This window comes from Artibeus jamaicensis, unplaced genomic scaffold (assembly GCF_021234435.1).
Source record: "Artibeus jamaicensis isolate MK-2021 breed Jamaican fruit bat unplaced genomic scaffold, CSHL_Jam_final contig_518, whole genome shotgun sequence".
Classification (NCBI taxonomy): domain Eukaryota; kingdom Metazoa; phylum Chordata; class Mammalia; order Chiroptera; family Phyllostomidae; genus Artibeus; species Artibeus jamaicensis.
Window position 1 is genome coordinate 5,232,075 of NW_026521870.1, and position 16,765 is coordinate 5,248,839.

The 16,765-nt window shown below is 34.5% G+C and overlaps 1 protein-coding gene across 1 annotated transcript in view; it reads right to left on the reverse strand.

Moving 5' to 3' along the window:
• Window positions 1-1,378: 1,378 nt before the first annotated feature.
• The window catches only part of GNAT3 (G protein subunit alpha transducin 3), a 52,994-nt gene continuing 37,607 nt past the window's right edge, over window positions 1,379-16,765 (reverse strand). Inside the window, exons 5-8 of the mRNA XM_037137025.2 lie at window positions 15,853-15,981; window positions 6,552-6,681; window positions 6,218-6,371; window positions 1,379-3,144 (exon numbers count right to left, since the gene is read on the reverse strand). Of these exons, the coding sequence (XP_036992920.1) occupies window positions 2,954-3,144; window positions 6,218-6,371; window positions 6,552-6,681; window positions 15,853-15,981 (604 nt within the window). The 3' untranslated portion in view covers window positions 1,379-2,953. The remainder of the gene's footprint in view (window positions 3,145-6,217; window positions 6,372-6,551; window positions 6,682-15,852; window positions 15,982-16,765) is intronic.

Genomic DNA, 16,765 nt, shown 5'->3' on the forward strand with positions numbered 1-16,765 from the left:
ACTCTCTAGTCCCTAGTCCCATGATATAAAGACTTGTTATCTATTGACCAGCTCATGCTTCTGGAAAAACTCTGCAAGGAATAGTTGTTGATGAGCCCATTGGATGTAAGCCTGCACCAGATCCTTTAAGTAGGGTAGTGTATTGTGTCTACAACTGGACAAATCTTAGAAATGAATGAGTTGGGAGTGTTAAAAATCTAAGTTAAGTAAGATTCAGGAACATTCTGGATCAGGAAAAGAAATCCCAAATAGCAGAAGAGGAAAATATCAGTATAATGACATTTGAACTTTAAATGGCAGAGGCTAAGACTGCTTTTTTTGATAGTATAAAAGCAAAACCCCTAACTGTACAGTTAAAACATTGAATTTTTAATTGAAACAGATGTTTTAGTTTTAGGCAACTTTAACATTGCTAGTCTCAGTGTGAGCTTCTTTCCGTTAAAGCATAGCTTCCGTATTTTCCATTTTTTTTACTCTTTACAAATTAGCTACAAATGCCGTGCACTTACACCAACCATTTTTATTAAAACTTTAAAAATTAAACTCAGAAATAGACTCAAATTTAAATTTAAGGAAGTGTAATATTTAAAGAAATAATATAAACATCTATGTTATATTTTCTCTTAAGCATCTCTGTATTTAATTAAATTTTTTGTTTAGCATAGCAACTATTTTTGATTCTGAAGAAAAGTTTTTTATTTTCAGTCACAAGATTGGTATATATGTATGTCTTTTTTTGTTTGTTTTAATAATCTAAACTTACCTCTAATTTTAGTTTGGTCATTTAACATATTTTTAAAAGTTCTTAGATAACAATAGTTCATAAATAAATATTGGTACCTGTCATTTTTTTGTGCAGATTGTAATGAATTGTGTATTTTTAAAAGACAAATTGAACCATTTTGTACCCCACTCTTTATACCTATATTACCTAAAAGAGGATGATTCATAATGGTAAGTCAGAGTCAAAACCTAAATAACAATTATGGTAATATTTCAGAAAACATCTTAGTCCTTCCTGGAAAATTATTCTTACACTGAGGAGAAAAAAAATAAGTTAAAGTAGAGTAGATGGGAAAAAAACAACAAAGCACAATGGATGAAAAGATAGCATTTGTAATCTTAAAGTTTCATAGCATTCAATATCTCCTAGCAAAATGTTGAGTTATTCTTATATGGATATTTTTTCTTAGAAAATTTTATTGAGTGCCTGAACTAAATATTTTGTCATGCTTTTTTTGGTCTTTGGTTTCTTTTTTGGGGGGGGGTTGTTTTTTGTTTACTATTTTATTTATTTATTTTTAGAGAGAGGGGAAGGGAAGGAGAAAGAGTGGGAGAGAAACATCAATGTGTGGTTGCCTCTCATGTGTCCCCTACTGGGGACCTGGCCTGCAACCCAGGCATGTGTCCTGACTGGGAATTGAACCAGTGGCCCTTTGCTTCACGGGCCCATGCTCAATCCACTGAGCTATACCAGCCAGGGCCATCCTTGGTATCTTATACCCCTTAATAATTTATATTCAGCCAAAGAATTTCAAAACAGATTTTCTTATCATAACATTTTTTTATTTGACAAATTTATTTATGACTCTTGTGTTTTTGAAGACAAAGCCAGAGTCACTGTAAATCAGATGACAGAGTCGTGACCAGCCTTATGATTTTAGGAAGGATATGTATGACAGAACAATGGAGTAGAAACTGGGCAACTAGGTCAACTTGAGCTACAGATTGGCAAATTGTTTGACTTACGTTTCCTTCATCTCATCTAGAATGTAAAAACCTAATTAGCTTTCTCTTCAGAGTAGTTCTAAATCTCACGCATTGGCCTACTATTCTGACCTATGTCACCTTCTTCTATCGATATAAGTGTTAAGAGTAAAGAATATTGAGAAATGCTTGAAAATTATATGTTATAAATGGTACAGACTTAGAAAAGTCATCTTTTCTGTTCACAAATAATGTGATTTGGATTGTAAGGCACCAAATTAGCTTTTTAAAAGCAGGCTTTGACTATTAGAATATCATGTAATATTTAGAATGGACTATACAGTCCTCATAGAGAAACTCAATCTTTCTCTTCTAAGAACAATCTCCTAATGACTTACTTGTTCTTTCTTCCTACTTCTTATTCACAAAACCAAAGCATAATAATGCTAAGGCATTGAATTATTCTTCTCTCTGGCAGTCTAGAATAGACCCAAATCATCGGTTGTAATAATGTTCCTTGCTGTCCCGGAATAAAATGCAGGAAATGAGTGCCCCATTCAGAGTTCTCATTCATCCTAAACAGCTTTACACTGTGTACTTGACCATACATTGTCTCCTGTTTTCAATCAGCTTGGTGCAAAGAGATAGATTATCAAAATCCTCACTTTTAGGGGTAAATTCGGCACTAATAATATTTTCTAAGGGAAAAAAGCAACATAAAATTGCATGCATTTCTTTTGCATATGTAATTTCCCATCAATAAGTGAACATTTCATTGGCACCTGTCTGAGTAGAATAATGGACAATAAAATATCACATGTATCATCTTTGAATAGTCTGCAGTACAGGCACAATTAAATTATCAACTAAAATAAATGCCTGCCAAAATTTGGCCAGTGAAAATAATGTGGATCGTCTTGTATTTATTATTATTCAATGATTAAAAATAAGCCACAATGCAGAAGTTAATTTCCAAGCACATTCAGTGTCAGTGGTACATACTGATATAGAACTACAAAAACGTTTGAGATTTCAGAGCTGAGATATCAAATACACCCCCTCCTCAGTGTCCTAAAGAAATGGAAACTGACTCAGATATAGGTGACAATACCTTAAAACTTTATGTGAAAACTTTTTGCTTTATAATGCTACTTATATTTCTAGATTATCTAAACACATCACACAGCACCTTTCCTTTTATATCTTGAAAAACATACATGAGCAAGAATAGAAGAAAAAAGATTGATTAGAAAAGTCCACAGTCCTTCAGGTTCTCTTTGATTATTATATCTGTAACTGCATCGAACACAAACTTGACATTTTGAGTGTCTGTAGCGCAGGTCATGTGGGAATAAATTTCCTTATCTTCTTTTCTTAAATTCAGGTCTAGAAACTGGTTCTTGATGTAGTTCCCTGCATCTTCAAATGTATTTGGCCCTTGTGAAAGAGAAAATAAGTAAATATTAGTTGCATTAAAGTAAAATTATAAATATTAATAAGTTTTATAATTTTACTTTGTGTACTTCTATTTGATTAACTCTGTATTTAAATAATTGTTATTAGCAATGGCAATTATCTGGGGTTCCTGCAACACCTACTTTGTGCTTGGAATTATACTTACTCACTGAGGGCTTTCAGTGGCTAAGATTTAACTGCTACATCTAAAAGTTCACAATACACTAGAAGTACTAATATATTTACACAACCAAGTGAGTGAGTAATAAAGTCTAAATATATGTCAAAGGCAATGTGTATATATGTATGTTTGTTTTAATATGAATTAAGTGAAGAAACATAGAAATTGTAGAGTGAACTGCATAATAAGGTAGTGTTTGAGCTGGACCTTGAGGAATAGGTGGAAGAACAAAGAAAATGTTATGTGTGAAACAAAAGTGAGAGTGAGAATGGATGGTACCAGCAGACTTGAAAGTAGGGTTGAGAAGTAAATGTACATTTTAGAGAATCTGGTTGGATAAAAATGAAAGATTTTTATAGAGGGATTGAAGTAAATCAAGAAGAATAGGTGGTATGGACCAAAGTATGGACTATGTTGCTAACTAAACAAAGTAGCTAAAATGAGAAGTGTAAGATTATAGAGAACTACTCTTGACTGATAATTTAGTACAGTTAAATAAAGAGCCAATGAAAGCTGCACTTGAGAACGTTTAGACTAGTAGCAGGACACAAAATGAATCAATTGGGAAAAGGCAGAAACGAAGAGAAAGGCCAACAAACACAGAGCACCTAAAAAGGACCTGCTGATAGGGTTATGAAGGAGTATGCTTCATAGGCACCTAGATTTGTTCCCCACTTTATTGTTACCAGGAAAAAAATTCCATGAGGGACATTCTTTAAAACAATGTCACGTAGTTAAAGTCCAAACACTGACAATACCAAATGCTGGCAACGATGTGAAGCCACAGGAACTCTCATTTACTGCTGGTGGGAATGCAGAATGGTGTGGTTACTTTGAAAGATGGTTTGGCAATTCCTTACAAAGTTAAACATCATTTTATCATACAATCTAGAAACTGTATTGCTTGGCATTGACACAGAAACTTTTGTGCATACAAACCCCCGCATGTGAATGTTTATAGAGTCTTTATCCAAAATTGCCCCAAACTGGAAGCAACCAAGATGTCCTTTAGTAGGTAAAAGGATAAAAATACCAGTTTGTTTATTAAACAAAATATTACTCTGCAATAAAAACAAACAAACAGGCTATCAACCCATGAAAAGCTATGGAGGAAATGTAAATGAATATTGCTTTTAAAACTGAAAAGTGAAAGAAGTTAGAACATGCCACATACTGTTTAATTACAGCTATATGACATTCTGAAAAGGGCAAAACTATAGGAACAGTGAAACGATCAGCGGTTGCCAGAGGTGGGAGGGGAGGGAGCAGCATGAATGGACGGACGGAGCACATGGATTTGTAGGGCCGTGAAAGTACTCTGTGTAACGCTGTGATGGTGGATACTTGGCATGCATTTGGCAAAACCCATAGGTCTGTACAACACAAAGTCTTAACACTAATGCAGACCATTGACTCTAATCAATAATGTGTCATCTGTTCATCAGTTATAACAAATGTACCTCAGCAATGCAAGCTGTTAATAGGGAAAACTGTGGGAGCTGACCAGAAAGGAGGAGTGTGTGGGAACTCTATTTTCTGTTCTAAACTAAAAGCTGCTCTGAGAAATACATTCTAGTAGTGAAAAGAAAGTATTGAGTCTATATTTAATCTTTGTATTCAAGATAGAATTGTATTTAATAACAGGATAAATGTGTGAACATATAATTACTATTAATTTTTTAAAGATTTTATTTATTTATCTTTAGAGGGGAAGGGAAGGGGAAAGGGAGAGAAACATCAATGTGTGGTTGCCTCTAGCACACCCCTCACTGGGAACTGGCCTGCAACCCAGGCATGTGCCCTGACTGGGAATCAAACCGCAATCCTCTGGTTCTCAGGCCTGTACTCAGGCTACTGGGCTACACTATCCAGGGCCTAATTACTATCTATAAATACAGAAGAAAGACATTAGCACTGATTACAGGCTAGTGATATAGCCTGTAACAGAATGCCATACTCCTAATATGGCTCCACCCACTACCTGGGCTACCCATGTATCAGGTGGTGAAATCAGGCTTGTATTTGTGTTTAAATTATAAATATTTTCATTTTCCATAATTTCATTGACAACAGAGCATAAAGTTATAAATAAAAGTTTCCAAAGGGAAAATAACCCTCAATAGAACCTGACATTTGTAATCATTGATTAACAGGATCAACACTAAAACTCTAGGATCTAGGAAAATTGGAGAAAGAGAAGTTGCCACTACTCTCAAATTCATTTATGCTCTCTGTCAGGAAACTGAATTTGGACTTCGAAAAAACCTTTAGATCTAAAGAAACATTACAAGACTTCATTGGGAAACATATTAAAAATTCCAGTTTGCACCCTGACTGGGGTGGCTCAGTTGGTTGAGTGTGTACCTGCAAAGTAAAAAGTGGCTGGTTCGATTCCCAGTGAGGGCACAAGTCTGGATTGTGGGCCAAGTCTCTGGTCAGGGTGCATGTAAGAGGCAACTGGTCAATGTTTCTCTCACTCATGAATGTTGCTTTCCCTCTCCTTCTTCCTCCCTTTCCAACTCTCTAAGAATAAATCAATTTTTAAAAATTTTTTTAAAAATCTAATTTTAAATAAAGCTTACATTCCTACTATAATGTTTGAGATAATAGTTTCCTATGTTGTTTGATACATTATATAGAGTAGCAACCCCATCTGTCTAACTACCTCCCATTTATTCACTAGGGCTTTGCTCTAATGCAGACAATGTAGAGAGGTTTCCTCTTTATAAGATTCTTTCCAGTTAGGATCATTCACATGACTCAAAAATTAGCACAAGTCTCAATCTCATAAATATTACATGTCAAGATCCAGACAGGGATATATAGGTATGTACAAGAATTTACTACTTTGTAATTAAATGAAAAGAATCTTACCAGTGTACTCTGGAAAGCAGATACTAAGATGCACTTTGGTCACTTTTTCTTGAAAGAGATCTTTTTTATTGAGAAACAACACAATGGAGGTGGTTGCAAAGTACTTGTGATTACAGATACTGTTGAACAAGTGAAGGCTCTCATGCATTCTGTTCTGTTCGGTTTAAAAGATGACAATGTGCAGAATTATTATTTGCAAAATGTTATTGTTGGGTATTACAAACGATGATCTAGAAATAACATCTTTGGAAGGCCTTGAGTTGGAAAATGTAGTCATAATATTGGAACAAAATGCTTATCTTTCACGCTGGCCTTATTGTCTTTCTAGACTTACCACTTCTTCGTCTTCCACCAGCACCATGTCGTAGGCACTGAGTGCAGCACAGAATATAATGCACGTGACTCCTTCAAAGCAGTGAATCCATTTCTTTCTCTCAGATCTCTGTCCACCCACATCGAACATTCTTTAAAAAACAAAAATAATACAATTACAAATATTTTCCAGAATCCACATTAAAATTAACATTGGGAGTTATAAATGGATACTTTCGTATCTTTAAAAAGTATTCTTCTGATTTTTATTGATTATAACATGTCTTATTTGGCCGATTTGCAGCTCAAAGTCTAAGAAAAATTTCATTGTATACTTTTTTAATTCATGTAAATGATAGTAAAAAAAACTCACATACTGACTTCGAACACATGGAAAATTTAAGGTAGTTTAGGGTTTTAGTAAGAAATTAATTACCCTTAGGAGATTTTGATTAAAATCCATATATAGTCTTATATTAACATAAGGCACAAGAAGATTGGATGCTATCATAGTCTGGATACTATGATTCTTGGCTATTTCCTTAGCTCTTCCTACATTTGTTTATTCCTTCATTCAGATGATTACTGATCTTGATTATGGATTGGAAGGATTAATATTATTTAAATGGCCATGCTATTGATTCCATGCAATCCCTATCAAAACTCTAACAGTATTTTTCAAAGAAATAGAACAAGCAATCCTAAAATTTGTATGGAACCACAAAAGACCCAAATAACCAAAGTAATATAGAGGGAGAAGAATAAAGCCAGAGGCATTGTGCTCCCTGATTTCAAACTATACTACAAATCTATATTAATCATAAGAGAAAGCTATTGGCATAAAAACAGAAACATAGACACAATGGAACAGAATAGAGAGCCCAGAAATAGATCCATGCACTACCAGGGTGACCAACCTTTTGGCATCTCTGAGCCACCACGGAAGACAAGTTGTCTTGAACCACACATTAAATACACCAACACTAACAAACACTAATGAAAACAAAAAATCTCACAAGGTTTTAAGTAAATATACAATTTTGTGTTGGAACACATTCATAGCCATCATGGACTGCATGCAGTCCACAGGCCAGACATTGTGCTAGACCTACTGAGACAAAGATGAAAGATACTGTCACTATCACCAAGGAGCCCTCTGTTTTGTAGATGGGAAATCAAATACATTATTATAGTATATTTAACAAATATCCTCATATACAAAATAGAATGTAGGCCTAGAGGAAGATTTAAGTCAGCTTGGGAGATCATGAAATTTACTCATAGGAGGTGTTTGAAAATTTGTACTTTGATAAAGGCACCACTGTGGACCTAGCAATTCAATACAGAAACCAGGAACTGAATTTTTAATGCCTGTCTTTCCCTTAACATCCATATGGAACACATCCAAAATGTGGTTTCTAGTTCAAACACTTCTTTCCAACTCCTTTCCTCTTGTATGTGCTGCCAACACCCTGGCCAGGGCCACTGCAAGAGCATTGCTTTTCAATGGCTTCTTTCCTTTCTTAGAATCAAACACACACTGGTTTAATGACCACAAAGGCTAACTCTGTTAGTTCTTGTTTACCTATCGAAGCTTAGTTCATGCCACTTTCCTTTTCTTAATACAGTTCAATCATAAGGCTACTCTGTCAGCTCCTTTAATATAAACCTAACTTTTTGATATTTTAGGATTTTTGCAGTCTACATACTTTCTGTATGACATCATTTCCTTTTTCCTTGTATAACACTTCTTTCTCAACAGGTGTCAATGTTAATATTTCCACCACAAAGAAGGCTCTCTTTATTCCTCATTTACTTTCTGTGACATCGGTCTCTTTATTTAATTTATAATAATTGTTACAATCAGCCATTATATTTTTATATGTTTAATATCTGTTACACCCCTACTAGGTAGTGGCCTTAAGAGGGCAGGGACCTTGTCTATATTAATGGCAGCTATATCCTCAGTGCCAGGCACTCTGAATGTTGCATAATAGACATGCAATAAACATTTGCTAAATAAATGAGTATATTCCATGTTAATGGTATGGAGGGTGTATTTTTATGTAAAGTTCACATGCAAGTCAAGGACTGAGAGAATATGGGCAGTTTAGGATAAACAAGTAATTTATATTTTGGGAATATAAAGATTAAGGTAACACCATTGAGATACATGACCTCATAATTATTCATTTACTTAACACAGATTTATTGGTCATACCAGGCATTAGAGGTTCAATCTCAGGAAGCTTCTAATTTGGTGGTGGTGGTAGTGGTAGTGGTAAAGGGATGTGTGTGTGTTTATGAGCAGACTTAGGGTACCCATATACAATAGGGCATATAGGAGGTGGGTTGTAATTTGAAATAAGATGATTAGAAATGCAGAAGATGATACTTATGTAAAAGCCTAAGAAAATTCAGTTTGAGGGATTGAGCCACATGGATACCTGGGGAAGAATTTTCTAGGTAGAGAAAACAGGAAGGAGCAGAACAAAGGCTTTAAGCAGGCAAAAATAAGCTTTAGGTGTTAGGCTAGAAATATACTTACAGGGTCTTTTATATTACAGGAGAGGATTGTACTTTATATTGCAGCCAATGGGGGACAAAGAGTTTTGCATAGGGAATTAACTTTTTTTGCCTTTGTTTCTGTTGTTATTATATTTCAGTCACTTTGACTTGAGGCAAATAAATAAATTATGGGACTTTTGTAATAGCTTAATAATAAAGATATTACCAAGAAGCATCCAAGTTTACAGAGATTTCAAAGGTAATAACTATACTTGGAATAATATGTGTCAATCAGCTGACTTACTGATGATGATTGAAAGTATTGTACACTGTATGCCTCTATTATTTCAACCTGCACATGTGAACCAAGTAAAGAACAGATATATAGAACTGAAACTCCTCAAATATATACCCTGTGTACATACAGGGTGGGGAAAAAGGAGGTTTACAAAACACAGAGTTCATTCTTGTATTATTATTTAATAATTATTACATTATTTTTCACATGAACAATTGTAAACCTACTTTTACCCCACTGTGAATGTGGATAGAGAGGTTTATAGGCAGATAGATATACCATAATGTAAAATCACTCCATTCAACAGTAGGTTGAAAGAGAAGATGCTCATTAATATTTAAGAGTTTAATAGTCATATGGTTTGGAAATTTAAATTGTGTTAATAAAGACTATTATATGTGTTTCCAGTTACCAAAACCTCCTCAGCATCAGTCTTGCAATATGAATGGAGGAAGAGAACAGGATCTTGACTGTAAGGTTCTGTTATGTGAAAATTAACCAACAAATTTATTTTTCCAAAAAATCAGTTAATATTCTTAGTAAAGCAGGGATAATAAATATGCATTCAGACCTTTAAATTTTTAGTCAAATGATTTGTTAGCCCTTAAAAGTAATCTTAGTCTCTTTTCAAACATTGAAAAGTAAAGTTTTATTTATTGTTTTATTAAAATTATGTATATTGAAATGAACCATAAAATGTGGAATAAATAAAAATAGTTCATATCATAACTTTTATTTCCTCTGTAAATCCCTACATTACCAGTTGTCACGTTTTAATCCTAATATAACATGGCTAAAAAGAATTTACTCCTTTCCAGGCTTAAACATTCTATAACGATTAACTCATTTAACCTTTACCATAAACTTATAAGGCAAGTAGAATTATTATTTCTATTTTTCATACGAGCCCTTTAAGCAATTAGCCCAAGGCTTATTAATTCAACTAATATCTGTGGAAGCTACTATGTAACTGGCACCATAATAGGTTCTGTGGGAATGGTAGTTATGCTGGGAAAGTTGTGAAGCTTCGTTGTGACTCTCATTAAGTTGAAATCCATTTACTTAGACCAGAAATTCTTGAATAGGACATACTGTCTGCAAGTTACTTAATGAGGGTTCAATTCTCAAAACTTCATCAAGAAATTTGCAATTATTTTTTCTGGGAAGCCTGTCCTTCTTCCCCAGGTCAGACAGCAGTTCCATGTGTTGTCAACAGGTTACTGGGCAAATTCTCCCCTTTTCAGGTTTTTTTTTCTACTTTTCTAATGGAGATAGTATAGGCAGTCTGGATTCTAGGTGTTACACATATTGTCTATTGAATTATATATAAATATATGATGGGTCATTTGATGGCAAAGAAGTGTAATATCGTGATTGGACGAATATGCATTAACTTGTACATTAATTTGGTGAATCGAAGATGGAGTCTACATCACTAGGATCACTAGGTTTAAAGTTACAGTGGGCTTTTTCAAACTAAAACTGTTCCTTGCATTCCCATCCACTAGATTTAACATGTGAGAACTTCCATAATTCTTGTTTTCTTTTTGGCTCTAATCCTCTCCTCAGGGTTTGCTTTCATGGTGGGTATCCTATAATGGAGAACTAACTACTTATGGCACCAGGACAAAAGTCACTGGATGAAAGGGATATCTATACTGAGAGCCCAGCGTTCAAGTTCCACAGTAGGAATGATGATGTTATAGGACCCAATTCACAAGACATCTTGATTAAGTTTTCCCCACCAAACAGGGCTTGGGTTATTACAGTTAGCGTTTATTTTAAGCCTCTTTTTCTCTGCTTTAACAGACAACTAACCTATTTCCATCCATCCAAGTGAAAACTTTATTCATTTCATCGCATTTGTATTTTTAATCAGATATATTCAAATCTTGTAAATCTGAGAATATTCTTAAGGTGACTTTAGATAACTGCTCAGATTGCTCAGATGATAACCAAGTATGTTACCTCAGAGAGAATGATCTTATTTCTTTCATGATGATATTTTGAAAAAAATTTACAGAGTCCCTAGTAATGAAAACATTGTTGACTTGAAATGCTCATTAGCAAATCAAACCAATAGCTGGAATTTTGGTCTTCATATTGATTCTTCTGGATATTATGTTACCTTTAAGAAAAGTTATATTATATTTTCCACTTGGTTTAGGAAAATCTATATGGAAAGTAAATGGGGTGAATAGTCATGAAATACAGCTTTAATACACTTAATTCCCTAAACAAGTTAAGGTAACCAGAGTGACACAATAATATCAAAGGGAACTTGCAGTTCTCATTTTGGGTAAAGGTTTTTGTTTTGATGATACATATTTTATTATTAAGTAAGGTACTTAAGATAGGATTTTTTGTATTTTATTAGATTTTTATTGCATTTAAAAAATTTTTAAATGCTTGAAATGTATGATGTATCTAAAAATTGACCAGTCAGGCTTTTGATTGACAGCTGAACATCAATAATTTGTTAAATTGCCCATAGCATTAATATAGGGCAAGTCATCGGAGTTTTATGGCTTTATATTAAACAGTTGAATAATGAGTTGAATTTATAGTCTATTTTAAATAATCAGGAAGCTTTTGAGTTTTATGGGTTTACATAACAATTGGCTAAATATTTATCTCACAAGATTATTCCTATTTCATATCAGAATACATTGTTATTAACCTGCTCTTTACCGTGCTTGTAAAATCATTATATAACATAGGATGGCTAAAAATCAATAATGCTACTGCAGCTAATTCATTTGTTAGGTGTTTTTGCTATCCTATAAGCATGTGATTCTCTTGGAGAAACTATAATTATTGATACTTACATATTTGACCACAGAAAAATAAGATATAATCTAAGCTGAAATTTATTTTAAACTCTTCTCTTGAATGGGGTTTATTCAAGATATTCAGTTATATCATGACTGATATAACTTCTTAAGATGGCTCCATATATGATGGGAACCACAGAGGGATCTGCGCCTTCACTGCACGGCCAGAGCCAAATGGCCTAACCAAGTGCTCTGGTGTCCTGTTCTAAAAATCAGGGTAGGTCCTCGCAGACACAAAGTATATGCACAGAAGTCATTCTAGATTCTTTAATTGTTTGTGATTAAAAAACAGAATCAAAAGGATTACAACCATAAGGGAGCCAGGGTCTCTAAATTCCCATAATTGTTCATTCCATATTTAAGTGATTCTAAGTAATTCCATATAAAAACAAGTACTTGTATTTTTAAAATATTTTATAATATAATTTAAATTTAATTGTATTGTTTAAATATTTTGTAGAGAAATTCCCTGCATTCTATTCTTCTAGAAGATACCTTTAATAACTTACCCTCTTGAGTTGGAAAGCAAAACCTATCAAGGACAGAAGAGAGCTGAAAATTGGTTTTAGTGGATAGCAAAGATGTAGTAGTGGCATAGTGTAGAAAATGTTATGTCAGAATAAGCACTGACTGTACTTCACAATCCAATTCAAAAACATCTTACATTTTGGCATTTATACTGTAATGAAGAATTGGCAAAACCTTTCTCATTCCTTCAGAAGAACTAGAAGTATACGAAAGTAGACTAGGAGACACATATGACAATGTGTACAAAATTAACCACAGAACTACAAAGAGACAAAAATATTAAAAAAAGATCATGTACCAATGGAGATCTAGAGGTCTAATCTGAAGAGGCTTGTGTGAGTAAAATATATATTTAAAATACTGACTTTAAAAATTTTTATGCTAATGTAGTCTACTAAGAATATTTGTTTTAGAAATTTCTGAATATTTTTATATTTAGTGCAGAGAGAAATCAATATTCTGGAGAATAAACATGATTTCTGAGGCTTGTGTGTTCACTGGCAATCATCCTGTACCCTAGTTTTAGAATCACAGACTTGGCATTTACCACAGATGCCTGTCAACTCAAAGATATCTCCTGAACAGGCTGTCATTTAATTGTAGTTCCCCTTTGCTCTCTGAAGGGAATTATGAATAACTAACATTAGAAGAAGTGCCTACTTTATAAAAAAGAATAGTTTCCACCCCAACTTACTCATAACCCACCAGTGATATGCAGCGTAAGAAGTATGGTTTTTAAAGTTAGAAATTTGTGTACTCTAATCACATTTCTAGCACTACTGTGTTTGATCTTGGGAAAATCTTTCACCTAGTTTTAGTCTCCATTTCTTAATTCTTTAATCTTTATAAGGATAGCAATGCCTAGTTCATCATGTACAGTTACAGGGTATAACTGAGTACAGGTAAGATAGTGTACACAGAGTAAAATATACATTTATTCATCCAGCAAAAATCGACTATATGCATAGACTCTGTGCTAGCCACACTGATAATCACAGAAGACAGAGCTATAAACAGACATGGCCCCTGGCTTTCTAGAGCTCAGAGTATAGGAGGCAGAAACAGAACAAAAAAGAGTAAACTTAAAAAGAAAAAAGGCAATTTCATATGCTGATAAGTTTTTTAAAAAAGAAGAAAATAGTATCAGATATGTGTTGTACTGACACCGGCTCACTTGACACAGCTAGTAAAAGCTGTTTCTTTGTATTTCTCCCCAACTCTACACTAGTGACATCATGTTGGGAGGTTGGCCACTGTGTTGGGGTATTTACACCAAGGAAATCATTAAGGGTCATAAATCAGCCTTTCTCCTCCCTTTGTTCCCGCGAGCTTGTTCTTATACATTTCTTAGCACGCTGCTGGGTGCAGAAGTAACAGGAATGTGTAAGAATAATTAATAGAATGGCCAAAGCTCCCTGAGGAGAGACCATTGATTTGAGGACTTAAGATAAAAAGAAGCCAACCCTTGCAGAGATTCAAGGGCAGAACATTTTAGACAAAGAGAACAGCAAGTACAACAGCTCTATGGCTTGAGTGCTCAAGGAACAGCTGTATAAAAAAAGATAATGTATGATGGTGCTTGTACCTGAAAAGATACTAAATTGGTCGGTAATGTAAAGAATGACCAAGGTTGTGAGCTTCTATGTGTTCAAAATGTGACATTAATTTCCAAAACCAACTTATGATCAGGACAATCCAGGATCTCAGAAATTCTATTAGCTTATGTAAGATATGTTAACATCAAGTTACAACTTTCTGCCAGGTCTTTACAACAAATTCATTAGATAAGTAAAGAAAAGGTATCTTTGTTGCTTGACAACTGCTGCTAGTTAATGGAGAACATGGTTTGGAATCTTGTAAGGACTAGACTCAAGGCCTACACCCAGTTTCTGGTTGGTGTTTCAATGAGAAATTTGGAGAGGAGAGAGTAAAAGAGAAAAGACAGGTGTGCCAAAAATGCTTAGGCAGGCTTAGGGGAGGCAGAGGAGAGAGAAGCAATTGGACTTAAGCTTCCAGAGGAAAACCACGAAGATCAGGAGGCTGGAGAAAGTGGCTGCCAAAGAGGAAGGGCGCAACAGGGATGACGGGACTGAAGACGAACTTTGCTTACATTGCCAATAGGGGATGTTGACCCCAGTCTTTGAGGTCCTTTTATACTGGTTTAAGCTTTTAAACACTATCTCTGGGCCTGAAATTTAGGTATAAATTTTGAAGAGTTACCTTCCATATCCACTTGTAAAATATCCTGGCCATTTATGTAATAACCATTCTAATTAGATACTGTGTCTCACCAATTTTAATACTTAAAAACTTAAAAATACTCATCCTACTAAAGTAAATTTTTCTTCACATGTTGATACAAATAATTTGCCACCATTTTTCTAGTTTTTCTACTTTTTAAAAACTATTTTTCTTGTTGCATGTGTGAGTGACTTTATTAATTATACTTTAGTGACTTTTTCATTACTAAATGATACATATAGGACCTGGTTTTAAGGTTTACTATTCCATCTTATCCACAATTGATAGGAAGAAGTGCTCAAGTGTTAAGGGATACTTTGTATCACAACAATATGGATTTCTATTGATATTTCTCAGTATAGTAAAGGGGTAATTGTGCAACAAAATTTCTCAATGAAGGTCTTGAGAATGCAGAGACAACAGAAATAATGGCTCCATTTTTATAACCAAATCATACTTCTAAATTAGGCTTTGTTATTGCAGTAAGTAGCATCATATTCAAATAATTCTCTTCTCAATTATTTGCATTTTTAAATTGAGGAAACAAATTAATAAGAATATTCCAAACAAATTGGAGGGTTGGAAGGCAAAGGAAATACAACCTCTGGCACCTGTTGCTTAAGTGTTATTTAAATATATTTCCTTTTTAAAGTAAGATATCAGTTTCAGGTGTGAGAAAAATAAAATCTAGCTCCCACCTGCTCTTGGAGGGAAAGATGGGGCTCAGGATGAGGGTCCACATGTGAGGCTGAGAAAAGGGCAGTAAAGGTCAGTTGTACTGGAAGTAAACTACACCTAGTGAGCATTCCCAGGGTCTCACTGCACTTGAGAATGAGTTAGAACTTTTCTCTGTGCAGAATTATTGAGCATGACAGGTTTTTCTGTTGATAGTTAGGGGAGACATTTGCTCATACCTGAAATGAAGGTCTTTAAAGGAGAATTGCGTTTCAATGATTCCAGTTGTTTTTACTCGAGAATGTAGAACATCCTGCTCATTTGGGACGTACTCAGGAGCTGTTATTCTGTCCAAATCGTTAAGATAGCTAATAAAAAAAATAAAATAACACATATATTTTTAACCTTGCATTTGAAGATACTAGGATATAGTACAAGTGATTTTTTTTGTTTAGGGTCTATTAAGACTATTAAACTCCAGACTGGTAATTTTCAAACTCCGCTCATCACAATTACAAGAGCTTTTGGGGAGGGATGTTGCAGAGCACTGAGTGTGGTTCACAGCTGACCCATGGGAGTGGGGGCCCCGTTTAAAAGAAATGCCTTAGCTTGTATTTTATGAGGCATATATGGTATATTTGATGGTGTAATCATAGACACTTGAGAGAAAAGTTCTTTTTATTAGACTTACATCATCCAAATGATGTCATGGTTATCGCAGTCTAATGATCACTAGATTAATCTCAAAATGTTATAGTTTGTATTTGGGCACTTTGAATTTTAAGAAATAAAACTTTAACTTTCTTGCTGGTTCACACTGGAACTAATTCATGAAATTGCTCATCCACCCCCTAGCCAGCATTCTTGGGGATAGAAAACTGATCCTACACCTTGTACCCACTCGTGACTCTTCTACTCTTCCATCAGTGCATCAGTCTGTCCCACTCTTCCCTGGAGGCCAAATTTAAAAACCCTACTGTTACCAGGCTGAATACTGTCCTCTTTCTGCTTACAGGACCTAGGAGTGAGGAGAGACAGGAAGAGGTCTGATTAAGCTGGGTGCTCTATGAGAAGAGTCTATTAGATTAGAGGAAAGAAACAGCTTTTAACTTCATCCTTGAAACCAGGTAATGTTTATAGACTAAAATAAAT